Source organism: Strongylocentrotus purpuratus, unplaced genomic scaffold (assembly GCF_000002235.5).
Source record: "Strongylocentrotus purpuratus isolate Spur 01 unplaced genomic scaffold, Spur_5.0 spur5_scaffold_5, whole genome shotgun sequence".
Lineage (NCBI taxonomy): Eukaryota > Metazoa > Echinodermata > Echinoidea > Camarodonta > Strongylocentrotidae > Strongylocentrotus > Strongylocentrotus purpuratus.
In genome coordinates this window covers 16,637,443-16,656,489 of record NW_022145611.1, presented here as the reverse complement: position 1 = coordinate 16,656,489, position 19,047 = coordinate 16,637,443, and the positions used below count along the sequence as shown (strand labels likewise).

General features: G+C 35.3%; 1 protein-coding gene across 2 annotated transcripts in view; it reads right to left on the bottom strand.

Annotated features, from left to right (window-relative positions):
* The window catches only part of LOC100889010 (tight junction-associated protein 1), a 101,550-nt gene that overhangs the window by 50,157 nt on the left and 32,346 nt on the right, over positions 1-19,047 (bottom strand). For both annotated transcript variants that reach the window (XM_011677353.2, XM_003723400.3), the window contains exon 3: positions 9,469-9,638. In XM_011677353.2, coding sequence (XP_011675655.2) covers positions 9,469-9,638 — 170 coding nt within the window. The remainder of the gene's footprint in view (positions 1-9,468; positions 9,639-19,047) is intronic.

Below are 19,047 nucleotides of genomic sequence, written 5' to 3'. Positions count from 1 at the left end.
AAAGAGAGAGAGAGAGACAGACAGACACAATTTGCTCCATTCTTAATGTCCCTGTCTATCGTCAAATACTCATTTGGACTGAGCACAATATAATGATGAAAAAATCTAAAAAGGTCCCAGTGGACGGAATGCCTTGGCTATATAGTGGCAGGACTTACACTACTTTCTAGACATTGTCTATTGAAACAATGTCATGTCTGCAGAATATTAAAAAATAAAGTACCGGTACGCCATGGCAATGAAATCAGTTAAATGCACTATTTATGATAGACGTCTCCAGTAAAATACTATGTTTGTATGATCCTTAATCAGTTTACAGCCAATTTTTTTTAGATTGATACTGGATTCATGTATTCCTTAACGACTACTCATTCGATCTTTGTGTCATATTTCTTGGAATATTCTCCATTTAAGGTCAGGATGGTAACGGCATGTAGTGCATGTTCATGTATGTGAATTCATTGCATGACGCGATAGAGTATACAAAAGGGTTAAAAAATGTTGCCTAAAGGTTAAGTTGGAATTTACACTATACCAAAAAAAAACTGTCACCAAAACATTGCCTTTTCAATTTCTTTCATAGAGTATAGCTGTTTTTAAAGGAATTTAAACATCATATGCATAGAAATTCTGTATTTTTAAAATTTCCAGCTTGTTACCCAAAAGCAACCCACACACTTATACAGAAAAAAACTTGTCGATGCAGTATAGGGTTTTCTTCATATAAAATACCAATATAGAATTAGATCATGAAATTCACCTGCAAATGTCAGAATTCATGAGACAGGGAAGGCTAGATGAGACGGGCATGATTAATTCTTTTTCGACCAAGCCAAATGCTCAAGGCTCGCAGTGACTCACTTTTACGTAACCTTCAAAATGGATGTGATGTGATGATGAGAACATGGATGATTTCTCTATTCTTTATCTCTGCTTCCACTTCTTCTTCATACTTTATTCTAGAGTTTCTCACCCACAAAATTGCTGCCCATTAGTAATCATATATTCCTCCCATCCCATGTACCCTGCGGTGTGAATCATGTTGACATAGATCGCTAGAACTTAGTTTGAGGAAAAACTAACTCCTTTGGTAACATGATTCATTTTTTAAATCACATACCATATTTGTCATATAGTGTTAGTAATCTTGGATCGTGTCAATAATTGCTATTGACAAATTCTCTGAGCTTGAAAATAATCAGAATGAATGAATCATTTTCAATTAATCTGATATTTTTTATGAAATAATAATTAACAAAAATTTCTCCTTCAAACAATTGCTTTGTAAAATTTTCCAAAGGGGGATGATTCATTTAAAATCATAGAAATCCTTATCAGTCCTTGTCAATATCAAGAAATGTTTTATAAAAATTGCCTCCCCCCCCCCCCCAGTCAATAAAATTGTAAATTTTGCAACACACATACATGCATAAAGGTATAAAGTTTTCAAAAAAAAACAAGAGGTAGTCAATGTTCCACAATTCTTGCTTAACAGTGGATTGCACCATTTGGATATATTCCAAGGAGAAATGTCAGACATTATTGTCTTCACATTCTTTGTGCATCACTTAAAGTAGCACTATAAATGTTAAAGAAATGCTATTTTTCTTCTTCATCACATCATGCCTCCAACCCTGAGCATGTCCAGCAGCTTGGCAGAACCCCCCCCCCCCCCCCTCCCAATTTTATTGGGCTCTTGACTTTTACAAGTGACTTCAAATAGACATAACACTTGTGCATTCTGGTGTTGCACTGAGACTATTTGTGTTTGAGCAGCTCTGCCAGCATTAGGTCGCTCAGTATTCTGCAAACTGACCTACATAAATGGCTAATATGTGGGTCTACAGGGTGAAAGAGTGCATGTATGTGATATTGCAGAAACTGTTGTAGATTTTCCTGTCATATCTGGGCCAATTCATGTTTGAGGAAGAGAGAAACATGGGGAAAGATCTAGTTTATGAACACGAAACCAAGAATGATTTAAAGAGATCCGGTAACTTTGTCTTAGACCCTTTAAAAATAATCCTTGATTTAGCTCATGCTGCAATGATAATTATAAACCTTTATGTCAGTCAGGAACTCCATGACATTTACAAGCCGATCGCCTGTCTGATTATCAAGATATTAATGAATGGAATTACAAATTTTGAAAACCGTTCACTGAACGGTTTTCATAACACTACAGTCTATTGGGGAAAACGAATATGGTAAAACCGGTCACTCAAAGATTTTTACTTTTTTGAGGCACTCCTTGATCATTTTGAAGCACAATTTTTTTAGGGCTTCAATATAACACCATATCACAGACACTGGTAAAATGTAGGACCGGGTATCTCAGATTTAACATTGTTAAACAATCCCTTTAAGGGTACTATACGAAATGAGCCTGAACAGAGATTTGAAATAGATGGCATATAATACTATATAGAGATTGACAGAATCAAAAAGTTGTGTTTATTCAAAAAATAATTAGTTACAGCTATGTTTATCCAATATCACAGCAATTCTGCCCATACAAATGTGCAATATATGAGACAAGGAGACAGGAAGAAATGTTTTATTTGTATTTTGCATAATAATGAACATTTTGTTTCCAAAGCTTTATAATTCTATGAAGGTGTGATTTTCATTTGTAATGCTTATATTCTTTTGTTTTGTTTTAATCAATAATCCTATTTCATAACCAGTTTTACATTGTAAACATGGGGCAATTAGTCCCTGGACTTCTACTATTATTTTTTATATAAACCATATTGACTTGAATTGAGAGAGAAAAAAGAGAGGGGACAGAGATCAATGAAAAAAAATTATTCATACCGCTTGTAAACTTGATATTCATTATTTGTTGGTACCTCAAGAATGAAAGGTGGACTGGTTAGATTAGAGCCTTTGTTGAATACTTTTAGAAATAAGGTTTAATTTGTCACATAACTAACATTCTCAAGAAACATAAATCAGGACAAATCAATTTTTCACATACTTGAAAATATACAAAACTTGGGAAGGGTATAAATAACTTCATTTTTAACTGTTTATATAAACGTCCTATTGCATGTAGAGACATTAAAGAGTAAGAGGAGAGAGAGAGGGGAGGGGAGAGGGGGTACGTAACAGAGAGAGAGTGGGGAGAGAGAGAGAGAGGGAGGGGGAGAGAAAAGGGGAGAGAGAAGGGGAGAGAAAGATAAGGGGAGAGAAAGATATGGGGAGAGAAAGAGAGGAGAGAGAGAAGGGGAGAGAGAAGGGGAGAGAAGGGGGAGAGAGAGAGAAAAGAGAGCATACATCCCAACTTTGAATCCTGATATCACCAATTTAGCCCCCCCCCCCCTCAATCTAACACTCATGCACCCATTCAGAATCATTGATTAAGGATGGTTGTGCCACTTTACAGTCCCTCTCCACGGATTTGTCAAGATGGATTATTCAAAAGGTTAATCAGACTCGAGTGAGCAGATGTCCCCAAATTCAGAGGTTCAAGTAAGGGTCCCATCTGACAATAGATGATTGCTAGTGGTGGCTAGGTAATGAGGCTAGGGAGGTAAACCCCTTCTATTCTTTGGTCCAAATTTGTTTGTCTCTGTAAATTCACTTATTAATTTAACCCTACATATCTCTTGGGCACTTGCTTCTTCTTCAAAAACTATAACAACTAAAAATTAATCTCAGCAAACCAATCTAGTACTTTATTCACATGAGCTTAGCCCAAGGAATTACTTGGTGCTTAATTTTGTCTCTGGAAATTATTTCTGACACCGATTATCGAAAAGGTGTTACAGGGAATGTTCAATTCATTGAGGAAGACAACTTCAGGGGTTAAATATTTTCAGGCTGCAAAACTTTCCATCCTTACCTATTAACATTAATATTAAAATGTTACATCTCCATTCATCTATTATTATTCTCTATCTGCCCCCCCCCCCTCTCTCCCTATATCTTTCCCTCTGTCTCCCATGTCTCCTCTCTGGCCCTGTCCCCATCTCTCTATCGATACTTGAGTGGGTCTCTCTTACCTCTAATTCTCTTCTGCAGTTTTGTAAATTCAAATCAGCATTTCAGTAGCATAAGAACAAGAAATGGTAACGGTAAGAGAAAGAGGGACATGGATGAAAAACAAATATCAATGGCTCTGGGGGGTGAGTTGTACATGCATGAATACTGTTCTCCGGTCCACTTATCCTATCTCAAAGATTTCTCTCAAACTCCATTTTACCCATACTCTCCTTCTCCTTCTTCATGACACATTCATGTCCTTCGATCAGTTCTGTGAGGAGGAAAATCAGAGAGAAGCCTAAGCAACACGTGCCAGCGTCACCCGCCTACTCTCTCTCTCTCTTGAAAACCTCTCTGACTCATCCCTTCTAAAAAGCTAGACAAACACGCTGTCCCATTCCCCTTTCCAACTCGATCAATCGCTTCAACTTCTACCAAAAAAAAGAGAAGATTTTACATGAAGGCCATGACTGAGAACATTCTACACACTTGAATGGAAACAAGCAATGGTGAACAAATAAAAGGCTGTATATTTTTTTTTCTAAAGAAGTGGAGTGCACAAAGGGGCAGGATATGTACTTGTCATAACCCCTCAAATTCCTCTATTTTTGCAGTAATTTGTGTCACCTGTACATACAGCTATTCCTGAAGCATTCGTTAATGGCAAAATTCAGTTTTGTAATTCAGTATTGTAATTCAGTGTTGAAATCTAGTCTTAGCTACATGCATTTGACATGAAAATAACCTGAATGTAATCAAGATCAATAGCCTGACTCTGAAGGAGCAAGGCATAAGATCGGAAATACCCTAAATTTTAAGAAACAAATATTGCATGCATTCGCTGTTCATTATGTTCACTTCCAATTTCATGCAGATGTCCCCTTGTGCTACTTTATCTTAACCTCGGCCAGCCTGCGGCCTCGTTGAAATATAAAAAGCACTCAGGAAATTCTGAATTTGTCAGTTCATATAATTTGTTATATTCAATGCCGGAGCATGCAATATTTGTATAATATCGATCTTAGCAGAATACCATTAGTAGATTAAAACTTGTTGCTATTATATACATGGTGAAATGTATATGCACTCTTAACTGCCTATCTGCATGCATGCACGCAGCTCTATATCGTCGCTGTTTTCACGAAGTGACGGTAGTGAAAAAAAATTGCATTCACTTTGCATTACGATTTTCCTCACTACCGTCACTTCGTGAAAACAAGGACGATATAAAGCCATATACACAAGGACACAAATACAATTAAATTGTAACCAAGCCAAAAGTTGCACTGGGCTCAATTAATAATGCAATAAGTTATCTCCTTGTAGAACGGAAATTAATCCTTTTAAATATTCAATGAAATATAAAAAACTACTTCTAAGATTTAAAGAGAATGTGTTCAGCCTCTTGAAGTTCTAGGTATCTAACAGAAATGTTTACTATCAAAATAGCCATTCAGAATGATTTCCTGAGGACCAAAAAAGTGCACATGTATAAGCATCAAAGTTTAGTTCTTATTGGCTACTGACAGCAAGAAGAGTGTTAAATCTGTAAATGCTATTAGTTAAAAGGATAAATCCACCCTGATATTAAGTTGGTTCTAATAAAAGAACAAAAATGAGAGAAACAGTTAAGTCAGATTTAGAGCAAAACCATATTATTATTTTTTTGAAGGTGTGATCATAGACCTACCACCATCTATGGTGTGATAAATCAAACATATATTGGCAACTCTATGTCTTGTCTTATGAGGTCTCCTCCCATTTGCCCTGTCCTTAAAAATCTTCAGAAATTTATGGTTAAAAAAAAGTTAAACTTTCAATCATACTTTCACCCTAAATATAATTATCACAAGTATGTTTGAATACAACCCCTGTATGAAATAAGTCTATTCCATCATCACAAACTAATAAAATGAAAGTTTATGAAATTTTCTGTACAGAGCAAATTGGAGAGAAGCTCGCAAGGTACATCACAGTGTTACCAATTTATGTTTCACTGATGTCAACTTCAAAAATTCATAACTTTCCTATTTTTAGGTAGATATTGCTCAAACTTTCAATAGTTTGTTTATAAAGTTCGTGTTTTCATTAAAACCAAGATAATATGTGGGTGGACTTCCCCTGAACACCCCTCTAGATCTCAAGACTAAATGACATGAGATCAGGTGGCTAACTATATTAAACCCATCGGCTACGGGAACCAGGTGGTCTCTGTGTTACGTCTATGGGAAGGAGAACATTCAGTAGTCAATGGGTTAAGTACACTGGCAAACAACTTGGCACTCCACACTACATTAGTCAATTTCTATTAACATGAAATTTACTTGGGGGTGATTACATGGCATACTTGACTTAGTTAATATTCTAGATAGTATTTCATTACATATACCGGTAGTAATAATCAATTGTGTCCACACATTTCATACATATTAATGCTCATGCTGTCTTCATGAATTATTTTAAAATTCACACTGTTTTTCTTTCTGTAATTTTTCTTTTTGTAGTAACTGTAGTTACTGTCTGCATCTCTTTAACATATTTAATTCATATTTCATAATATATAGCTGGAAAATATGTTATTTTTTAAATAGATATCTGTTTAGTACACTGATTGAAATGATATTAACTCAATAAAAAAGTACTTCCTCGCCTCTACCAAACCTTGCCCAAATAGAATAAATTGCCAACGGATACAATAATGACATGCCATCTTCATGATCTGAATATCAATTACTTATTTGCCAACTAACGTAGAATATGTATGTGTCATTTACCATTGTCTTTCCTCCCTTTCCTTCATCAAAAGAATAAGAAAACCAATACAATCCCCCTACATCCTGTGTTTTTTCTTCTTCTTACATTGCCTAGTCTTAATTTGCAAGAGCCACATCATTTTTCTCCAATCAAGCGGATATACACCAAAGCTTGAGTGTGAAAGATCTGAGAACGTATTACTTTGGAACGTTACCATGGCAACAGCACTAGAGCCATCACTGCCAATTTAGAATGGATTCCAAAATGCCTCCATGCTATTTTGTCTGACAATACAACTAATCTGGCATGAACCAGGGAAGAGACAGAAAAAATAAAAACCTGAAATGGAATTGCATGTGCCGTGGTAACTTATTTGCGGTCTGCGAAGTGTTATTGCTGTATAATGCTTGAAAAGTATTCGGAAGAAGCAGTGAAGCAAAGGCTCGTGGGTTAAGGGCATAAAGAAAAAATAATATGCAATGGTACTAGTACGCTGATAACTTGATTTGCGTGTAATTGAATTATGAATTAAAATGCTATTCTCACACCGCTCGTAGGGTAATTCAATAAGACAAGTTCCAGGGGTCTGCACATTCACAATATACATTCAGTGACAAGCAAAGTAACATGGTTTCCCAATTCTTAATAACTGTTTTGATGTATAAATCAAATTTATGCAAAACGTGTTAACTCACGTATGATTGCAGGAGAAACTGAAGTACACTCTTGCCTTTTCACATTCATTGTTCTCTCTCTCTCTCCCTCTCTCTCTCTCTCTCTCTTTCTCTCTCTCTCTCTATCTCTCTCTTCAAAGTTTTCTTTGAATAAAATCTGTAAACATGAAGTGTTTCCCAGTCTGATGTTTTCTTTTGTTGCTTGTGAAGAGTGACAAACCCATAATTCATAATAAAAACACATGAAAATTTGTACAATAAGAGTTTAAAGAGTACCTTTATTTCATGAAATGTCTCCTTCTTTTCTTTTTTTAGCCTACACTGCATCATAAAAAAATGACCCACAATTTCCTACAACCTACATCTGGAGGGTTCAAACCATCTTGCCTATATAATCAAAAATCAAATTACTAGCACCTCTAACAAACATTGTTCTTTGATTAAAAAAGTGATCCAGATTTTGAAAGTCTCAGTTCATTAATTCAATGTATGTAACCTAGCCACTGCATATAAACGATCCCTACTTGGACTGGTAGCTTCTCCTTAAATGTTGATTGCTAGTCTTTCCATTGGAAACGACAAAGATAAATTTGTCTAGACGCATGCTCGTTCTTAAATTTGGGCTTTATCATTCCTGCATTTATCAAGTCTAAGAACCTCTCAGTCTCAAGTCTCTCAGTAAATGACAACTAATGAATAAGTCACCTTGCCAATGGACAGTATATTTGCTATATAGAAAGTCTTTTCCAAACTGCTGTCTATAAAAGATGCCAAATCGACTCTATGTACACAGCACTCAATATGGAATTCTCATAACTTTGCTAGTTTCAAGTTGGGTTTGACTGTTCATTCCACCAAAACAACCACCCCCCCCCCCCACCTTTTCCACCAGACTCATAAAAATAAAAATGATAAAAAAAACTAAAAAAACTACTGCTAAGATTTATGCTGTAACATTTACTCCCCCTTTCCCATTTGTGTATGCATGTGGTGAGGACCATATTTTACTTTTGCTGAAACAGCCCATCTCTTCCTCACAATGATTGATACATGCGCCCTTTTCTTTGTTGCTTAGAAGGGCAATGTATAATGAATTTCTGCATAGGACAGGAGAAATCAATACACTTATTTCTAACCCCACACTAGAACCTTTGCTCGATATCGTCTCACAGTATGGTGTAAAGATAATGATGTGCTCCCCAGACCATCCAAATGTAATCTCATGACTACATCCTTCTTAAGAAACTGAAATCCTCCTACTGATTATAAACTGAACTCATCCCAACTGAATGTTGACCTCAAACTACTTCGAGTCACAATACAAAAAGATCCAAAGTGGGATTTACATATCTCAGATATTGTAACGAAGGCATCTCGAAGACTGTAATCACTATGCACCCTAAGGAAATCAAAGGCAAGTCTGTCGGATATGGTAACTGTTTACACCACTTACATAAGACCCATCCTTGAATATGCTTCCCCTGTTTGGCATACTTTAATCACCCGTAATGAGACCCATACATTAGAATTTGATCAAAAATGAGCACTCAAACTAATTGTGGGATACGATTTATGCCCTTGCCATGACTAATCTTCCTGCTCTTTCTTCTATATAGAACAGATTTACTTTTTTCGAGTTTTTGATAAAACTACCCTATTATGATAGCATGCATGCCTTGATGGTATGCTTTATAATAATGTTTTGATATGTGAATGTAACTTTTTATATGCATCTTCTACACCTTCTCACCTATACTCACACATTATATTTACTGTACTCCTCCCTGAACTACCGAACCCTACAACATTTGATACCTGCTCCCTAAGAGAAAAATGATTATACTTGCACATAGTATTTTTGCTGGAATTTACAGCCTGTTCTCCTCCTTGCACTACTGAACCTTACAACATTCAATACTTGCTCCTTAATGAATAGTTGATTATACTCACACATAGTATTTTTGCTGGAATTTACAGCCTGTACTCATCCCTGCACTATTGAACCTTGCAACATTCAATACTTTCTCTCTAAGAAATATTTGATAATACTCACGCATTATATTTTTGCTGGAGCAGCCTGTACTCCTCCCTGCACTCGTCCAGTTCATTCTCTGTGTAGAGAGTACTCTGCAGGAACTCGCTCTCCATCAGGTTAATCCTCTGTTTGCTCTCTTCTACCCGTTGCTTTAGAGTGTAGTACTGTTCCTTGCTGCAACCGCACACCTGTAAGAAGACATTAAAAGAGACAATTATATATATATATATATATATATATATATATATATATATATGTATATATATATATATATATATATATGTCATAAATGTACAAAGTGCTCATACTCTTGCCCACTCCTGCGACTAAACAATCATGTGTAAAAGGTTCTGGGACAAAGGCTTTGATGACTTTTGTTCTTCTGTCACTCTCCTCTCCCTCTCCTCTCCTAGATGCTTCAGGGTGTATGCAGTAGACTTTATCGTTCCTTGCTGCAACCATAATTATAATCAACAGAAGATAAAAAGAACTGGACATATGTACACACTACACAGGAAGATACTGCATTATTCATTCCTTATCCTTTTATATTCTGTGATCATGATTCTAAAACAAATGCTCCAGCGACCATTGATGAATAGTCACTTTCCATTAAGTTTATTCTCTGTTTGCTTTCCTCTACCCGTTGCTTCATAGAGTACTACTGTTCCTTTCTGCACCTGCACACCCCCATTACATCAACCAAAAGAAAGAGAATACAACATTAAGTATAGGCACACAAGACAACAGTGTAATTTGTGCAAGTCTATTTTCCTCATTTAGTGATGTGTACATAGAAAAGGGCATTCAAAATGAAGTATGTACATTAGACGAAATTATATTTTCGATAGAAGTAACGATGTCGCTTTCAACCAACATGAGCATAAAAAAGAGGAAAAAAGACTGAAGAAAATAGAAACCTTAGAAGATAAACTGCATGCATGAGCAGGAGTCAAGACAGTAATCATGTGAGAATTAAAAAAAAAAAGACCATTATTAGATACATGAGCAGTAAATGCACTTATATGTGCTATCTCTGCTCCAGAACACATTCTCTTTGTATTTCTTTCTTTATTTATTCATTTATTTTTTCTTTCTTTTTCATCTCTTTTTCCAGACTTATTTCTTTACTCTCTTTAGTCTTGTATTGATCATCAAAAGCTTCTGTTCCTCTTTACAGTAGAAAGTATGTGCTCAGTTTATGGGAGGTGGTGACTGTAATGAGGATTCAAGTAATCATCTTGTGCAAGGTGTCCAAACTGTATCTATTGATATCATGATGACTAAATCTTGACGAAGTGCCTTGAATCTAATACATGATTTAATTTAAAAACAAAACAAAACAAAAAATAAAGATGAAATCAAGGCATTATTATCATCTACAAGAGTGGGTTTAGATAAAGCTTATGAAGACCTTTTGTTATTCTCTGACTTTTATGAAGGCAATATTCTTTTTAAAAACAAAATATTAATCTACAAGTAAAAATTATATATATTGTTCAGGTGCAGTTTGGATATCCCTGTGCCGTGTTTTTATAAAAGTTGAGATTTTGTTTTTGATACTTGGGGTAACCTTTTCCTTCACAAACATCTCTCTCCTCATCTCTCACATCATGATCCATCTACATCTTCCATCATATTTTTTTGTCATATATCAAATTCATATTGGATGAAATCTGAGACTTCAAGTGTATACCTGAAACCCAAATTTAAACGCAAACACTCCATGAAACAGAATGAGATGCACGCAGAATAGCTGGCGGCTCCTCTGAACGGACGACGATCGAATAACACAACAACCCCCATACCCTCCACATACCCTCTTGCACGCAACGGGGACATACATAATAGGGTTTCTAGCATCTTCTCCACGAATACACACATATACACAGGTTCTTACACACGTCTCCCCCTTACGAACAGAATCGTGGCTTAATAAAGATGAGGACAAAAATGAAAAGGCAGGAGCGGTACTGCACTTATGCACTCCTTCTGATGGGGTATGACGGAGTCCGCACACTGAATCACGTCTAATCAGGGCTGAAAATCAATGAAGACCGGCAGATTATGCCTACTGGCAAAGAACAATGCTTAGGCTTTGCCTGGCTTTAGATAGCATGGGTGTGGGATGAGGCTCAGTGGCGGCACTAGCCCTCTCTGATTTTTGTTGCAATGGGGATGCTACATGTACACTGAATGAAAGAGCAATTAAGCCTAGATGCAAATACTCATATCATGACTACATTTAATGGCTTGGATTTGTATGCTAAGATGGATATCCTTGTTTATTTCGTCAGAAACAAAAACAAAGCAAATCAAAAAGACTCGAACTGAAATGCTGAATATAATATATCTTTAAAATTCTATAATTTCAATTATAACCAACAGTTTAATAGTATTTCATAAATTGACACAATACTGAGAAAGATGTCTTTAAAATTATTATGTGTTATCTACTGCTGATGTAGAAACACTATGCAAAAACTCACTCCCAAACCTTTGGGCATTATTTACAGTGATTGGAATATCTGTTGTGGGTGAAAGTAATCCACATGTCTTGATTTTGATTTGATTTGATTAATTGGTTTCATCCCGATGCATTTAAACTAGGAGGTAAAAATCAAATACAGAGTATTTAAAGAAAAAGACAATCCCTCTTTTCATAAATGACAGCAAACAGTTTCATATACCTGCTTCTTTCCCTGACAATGCATTATTTAATTTATTTCCAATTAATTAATAAATCTGAAATGTTCATTATTTCAGGTACATTATCTCATTTGAACTATTTGGGCCATGTATGCTACACTGTGATATATCTTTGTACATCTATTTCCACTGTCTATATTGATTATGAAATAAATACTTGAGGTAAAGTATACAAAACATCACACATTACAGCTAAATACTCTGAAGAGTAAAACTTCTGACTGCTTTTTTCAAATATTTAAAAAGAGACTCGTATTAAAGGTTGCTTCCACAGTGGAGACTATATGACCTTTCTTACAACAGCCAAGAGTTTTTCATTTCCTAAATCGTCCTTCTCCCTGGACAGCTATTAAGTTAACCTGCTTTAAGTTTCAATACATCAAATCATGAAAGATGGTGATTACGGGCAAAATAACATTTATCAAAGGTACCTTATAACGGCATAAAAATGTCAATGTTGCTCTTCCATATTCGTCTGCCTCAAGGCAAAATTTGATATAATAGAATGTCAAATATATATTTAGACGAAACTCCTAGAGCATGAATTTAAATGTATACAGGTACGTGCAGTATATCAAAAAATATGTTTTTCATATGTTTTTCATGTATTCCACCCCCCCCCCCCCCCGCCCCAATAATAACCAGAGCTACTTTGGCGGCATTGTGCTCTCAAAAACTTATCTATTTCTATCAATTTTAAAAGGAAAAAAAAAAGACTTACAAAAGTTACATATGGTAATATGTGTTACGTGGTATTGTTATCTACTGCATAACAGAGGCCCAATAGCATACTATCCCACCATTGAAAGTATATGACCCTGTTTGAATATCAGTGGCCATGAATGAATAAATAGATAAAACATTATATAGAAGAACTTCATCTTCTAAAATTTTTCACATTTTCTTTGTAGAGGTAAAAGCAAATACCGGTAGCTTGAAAATATAAAAATGCGTAACTTGCATAATTATTAAAAATAAGTAAAAATGATATTCTAAAATGCATAAATACTTTGAGTTAAACTCCCAATAACTAGATGGAATAAACTTCAAAATGTTAAATATGATTGATTACATCTATAATCAGGTGTGAATATTTATTTGTTTAGCAATGGCATTGGTCACTAAACACTATGAAAAAAAAGGATATGATGTAGTCATTCTGGCTCTTATTCAGGTTCATTATCTTTTGTATATCATTTTTTAATCAAATTAATCAAACAAATCTGTTTAAATAACCTGATTTTTATTCCCAACCCTGCTTTAATTCAGTTACATTTCAATGACCCCAACATTAGGAAGCAAGTACAACTGAATTCAAAGTCGGCCATTCTATCGACATGTTCAACCTGCCAGGCATGCATGTCTTACACAGGAGGTGTCATAACGCAATGGGGCGCAACAAAACATCCCTCAACACGGCATCCATACTGCTATCTCATTATCGCCATTTTAGAATAAGCCTCGACGTAAGCCACTGATCACTGTTCATTCATGAAAATGTCCTCATTAATTTGTAAGGCAATGTGTCATCAAGTCATCCACCAAAGGAGATGGCAGATGTTCGTCAGGGGGACTCGTCTGGAGACGTTTCCACACAGAACATTCACGGTCTGGGTGCCGAATGAGAATGTCTGTTTGTTTCGCTGTTGTGGCCAGGTCGAGGCACATGTTTAGATGCTGTTGCGTATCATGTGGAACCAATACGATACAATTAGAATGGTTCATTTTTGCCAGCTATTTTGAGAATTACTTCCATGATTATATGAGGTGTGTTGCACTGTACAGTACCGTAGGTGCTTCAAACAACCCAAGTTTTTATGTTGTCTTTACAGTCGCAAAGAAAAGCTTGTTTTGGGGGGTAAATTCAAAAACAGGATCATAGTTATTGAAATTATATATCATGGCACAATGTGTTTCTCAATATGAACATGCAAAAAAAAGTCACAATAGTTGAAACTTATCTCAAAAAGACATGTGATATGTTTCAAAACATAGTGGCATTATCCATTAGGGTGAAGTTCCTATACTTTCACTGGGAAGAAAATGAAAACTTAAAGATTTTTCACCATGAAATGAAATTTAATTAGAAATATAATTGAATCAGACAAAACATTATTGTAGCTTTGCTTGCTCCTCTTTGTATAATACTGATAAACAAATGATGATTAACAGTTCCAATACTTATTCATGAGGTGGGAATCGATCAGACTGCAAATCATAACCAACCAATTAACAGCAGTGAGTTCATATTTTGTACAAAACTCTTGACTTAACATTAAAATTGCAATATGTCCATTTTTTTAAAAATCATTTAAATGTCAAAGAGAACCAAAGCATATTACAGGTTATATTCTGTGTGTGCAGAATAAGCTTGCCGGTTAAACAATGCTTTAATGATTGATGCTTAGAATTCATGGAATTCTCAACAAGTTACATGAAATTCCTTTAAATCCGACGTTTATATTTTCCTGAGAATACAATGTCACTGCCCAAAATAAACATGACTGTACAGGCAGTGAGAAAGTATGATGCTACCATCAGTGAAATGACGTGGGGATATGATGATGATTAAAATGCCATCAAGGAATTTAGTCATCTTTGACTCATTAACAGTAATGTGAGCCGAGATCCGGAGGGTCACCCATTGGTGTTCTAAGAGAAGCATGTTCACACACACAAGTATATTTATCATCATCTGAGAGCAAGAAGGTGCCAACTTGCCTATATTTATATTATTTTCATTATAACATTTTTCATTCTGTACACTATGCTCCCAATGTTTCAAAAAGAAAGGTCAAAAGGAAAGGTCAAAAGGAAAGGTCAAAACAAAATTCAAGACGACATCTTTAGAAATTTGTTTGTTAATTCACTTACATGGACACCAGCCAAAAAAGCAAATATTTTCTTTTTTATGTGTCTGCGGAGAGCCAGAAGGGCATTAACTCCTATCACGTTACATAAAGTTGCCACTCCTCTGGCATTTTCTAAGAGCTAAAAGGGCATTAATCAAGGGCTTCCACACAGTTTATAACACCCTTCTGGCTCTCATTAGAAGACTTGGCAAATGTCATGTTTGATAATCTGCTCGTCTGAAGTGGGTAAAGAAGGATTTTCAAAAGATTGAATATATTCCCCCTATTAAATTTTGTCTGAGGCTACTAACAAGAATAAAAACATGAAACGACAAAACTTCCATCAGACAAGTATCAATCATAATGATATACCTCTTCTCATTTCAACCTCAAGGTTCCATCCATAACATCCAACTTTGCAATTCATGAGCAGTTTCAAATTATTTCAAGGACACAGACAGCCATTTATATGTTGAATATAAAACCAGGCCTGTTTGATGCAGATTCCACCACCTGCAGTACTGAAAGGGTTAAGGTATACAGTATATAAGCATATTGATCATCAATCAAATTCTAACCTACAAGGATAGCATAATACCTTGGAGGAAAATGTAGATGCATAATCAATATTTAGCACAAGTGTATGGTGGTAAGGAAATGCATAGTGTTTCTACATCAGCAGTAGATAGTATGTAATGTGAATAGACCTTCTAGATTTTGTTAAACAATAAATACCACAATTTGAAATTGTGTGAATATCTTAGATGTGTGAATATCTTAGATGTGTGGATATCTTAGCTGTGTGAATATCTTAGATATGTGACTGAAACAAGGAAATTCTTGACATAAAAAAAGATTAATGAATATAGTCAAAACGGTTCATTTAAAATAGGTGCCACAAATAGTATGTCTAACTCTCTGTCTGAGCTGCATTACATTTGATTCATATTTTAAAAAAAATTCTTCCATTTCTTTATTCATATCAAGAAAACAATCAAGTAATAAATCTCTACATAGATCATGACATAAGTATCAAACAGAGTATATCAACAGTTTTAACACAAGGAAGATGGTGTACTTCCTCAAAGACAAAGAATGTAGAAGAAAAGGAAATAACATGAAAAAAGTAAAGAAGAATACTGCTTTCACTATCAAAATGGGAAGAAAAAAAAATCATGTTGAAAACTTGGTCTCAAGGAATTATATGTGTATTATGATCTGGTAGGAATGTACTGGTCAAATCACAGATAACGCTATCTTAGCGATATACATCTCTTTTAAAGCAAAGTAGTACATTGCCAATGCAACTTTCAAAAGACAAAAAAAGGAGGATTTCTTCAACTCTATAAAATGTGAGGCAACGCATTAAAAGTGTAATTCAAGCTATTGATAAATAAGATATAAGTAAAAAAATAAGTTTGTATATTTGGAACTCTATATACGTCACAGGGCTCACAGAACAGGCACCTGTGCAAATGGAGACTGGATGAAAAACAAGAGAACATTCTCCCACTTCATTAAACTGACTTCCTTTCCTCTGGGATGGTACTTCTGGATGAAGGAACACCTCTGACACCTGATTCATTCGTTTCCCTGGCAACGGAATACGGGGAAAGGAAATTGGAGTTGGAGATGGGGCTTGTGTTTTTTTATGAGATATCTCGCTAGCTTTATCTGCTTGTCTGGTCCAAGGGAGGTTTTGATTCAACCAAATTCACAGACTGGTGTTTTAATCAGGCAGACAGCAGTCTGTGCACTTGAAACTTTCAGCTTATTTTGAATATCATCTCCTGAGAGAGACAACAAAGTTTGCTTCTCACTTTATTTTAAGTAATTACCCTTCCGGCTCTCAGCACACTATACTGTCAGCTGAGAACCAGAAGGATCTTAACTCGTATACTTTTAAACAGAATTAAAACCCTTCTGGCTATCAGCAGACAATAGACTCTGAGCCGTTTGGATTCTATGAAATAACATGAATCCACATGTCATGGGATTTGATCACAGACTGTCTTCAATTGTTTAATAAATATCCTTAAGTGATCTTCAATGTCTTATATCAAATGTGACAGCAAGTACTTATAAATCTCATTGCGTACGTACTATGTCGTCATTATTTGGCAAGGGGTTTTTCGCAGATAAATTGATCGAAGTTTCTATGAATTATAAATGGAGGTGAAGCCTGTAAAAGACACTAGTCCACTTTCCATTCTTAAGCTACTCTTAGACACGCATGTGCATATTTGTCAGCAATAATCAAAGTCTTTCAAAGAATAAGAGAATGAAAATATGTCGCCACTGCATGGCTAAGAAATCATCATTTCAAGAATAGTTTTGCAAACGACTAATGAGAACAATCTGAATTTGACACACTGGCTAAGAACGTTGAATTCATGAGACATTGTAGAGCAAGCATCGATTATGAGCACCCAGCAGAGGCGGATATATACTGGCGCTAGACATCATCGTGAGATACGATACTATTACAGAGTGCAAGAGTAATTACAGTTTCAAATGTGACCCAAGATGGACGTTAGTTCCCTGCCTCATAGCGATCAAAATTACATCAAACCTTTCTGCAGGAAACCACATTATATCTCAAGTACATCACAGGGAAAATGAGCAGTGACATTTTGCTGTAAACTTTGTTTTTATGTGGCAGTAGTCCCGCCCGCCCATACTAAACCACAGACAATCCACACCTGCCATTATATCTCCATTACAGACAATCACACAAGTGAGAGCACTTCATTCTGAAAATTACTGCCAGTAAAATTTACAATTTTCTTTCAGGATATGAATTATGTCAGTGCAGTTAAATTGCATTAAACCGCTGAAGTATTTTTTTGTGTTTAATTTGTAATTAAGTCCAATAGATAACCAGTTTCCTGTTTCTGCATGCAAACGTGTCGATTTTAAAGATAAAGTGGCAAGCCGGGCTAATTAACAAATTTGTCCATAATTCTTCTTGTAGCATTTACCTGAATGGACTAAAAGGTTATTTGACATGCCTTGTCAATTCCATTACTGTAACATGAGAAAAATTGTGGAAAATTATTGATGCTGTAATCACACAATATACGACTACATGCAGCATGAACGATATAAAAGGTACTCCTTATTCCTTCATAATTTTGGTGTGTATATTACAGCTAAATTATATCAAGTACAGCATTTACTCTAGATAATTTAGCTGAAATAAAAACTACAAAATTGATTAGAATTTTAACATGTAAAATTATTTAAAGGTCACTACATGCAATGGAATAGAATACAAGCAACTGCTAAGATAGTGTTGTATTTTTCTTTCTTTAAGAGTGCATACCGTACCGTTATTCTAATCAAATGTACATTATTGAAAGAACTATGGAAAGAAAATAAATACAAAGACATGCATATACAGTAACTCTTTCTGAAAGAAACCTCTAATAACATCTGTAAAGCGCTTAGAGGCGGTATTCCGTATTAAGCACTATATAAATCCAAATTATTTGAATTATTATAAATTTAAAATATATGAAAATGTAGTATTCAATTCACCCATGATTCATGATCTCTAGATTAAATTGGATGACTGATTACTTGTTTTCATTCTACTAAAAGTTCTCCTACACCCACATGCATCTCAATTTTTAATGTAATTGCATCACATTTTGATGGCATTTTAATTCCCATGAGCATTTCATAGTTTAGAAGTGCACCTATCATCTAATTTTCATCTTGTTGCTAAGCAACATATATAATGCACTCTGTATGCCGCATGAGTCATCCCTTTGCAACCTCCATGGCAAATCACTTTAATTATACATACACGTACATCTCAACATGTCTAAAACTAACAGAGTGAAAAGCAATCTGTGATGCGACAAATTATCCTTGCTCAGGCCATTTTCTAGAATTGAGGTGATTTCCATCACCATCATACAGCAAAGGAAAGCTGATTTTATGGACGCGAGAAGGACGGGAGTTGAATTAAAGATGAACTCCCTCTGACATGCACGGAAAGCACCCATCAGGCATACGTGTTGGTAATACC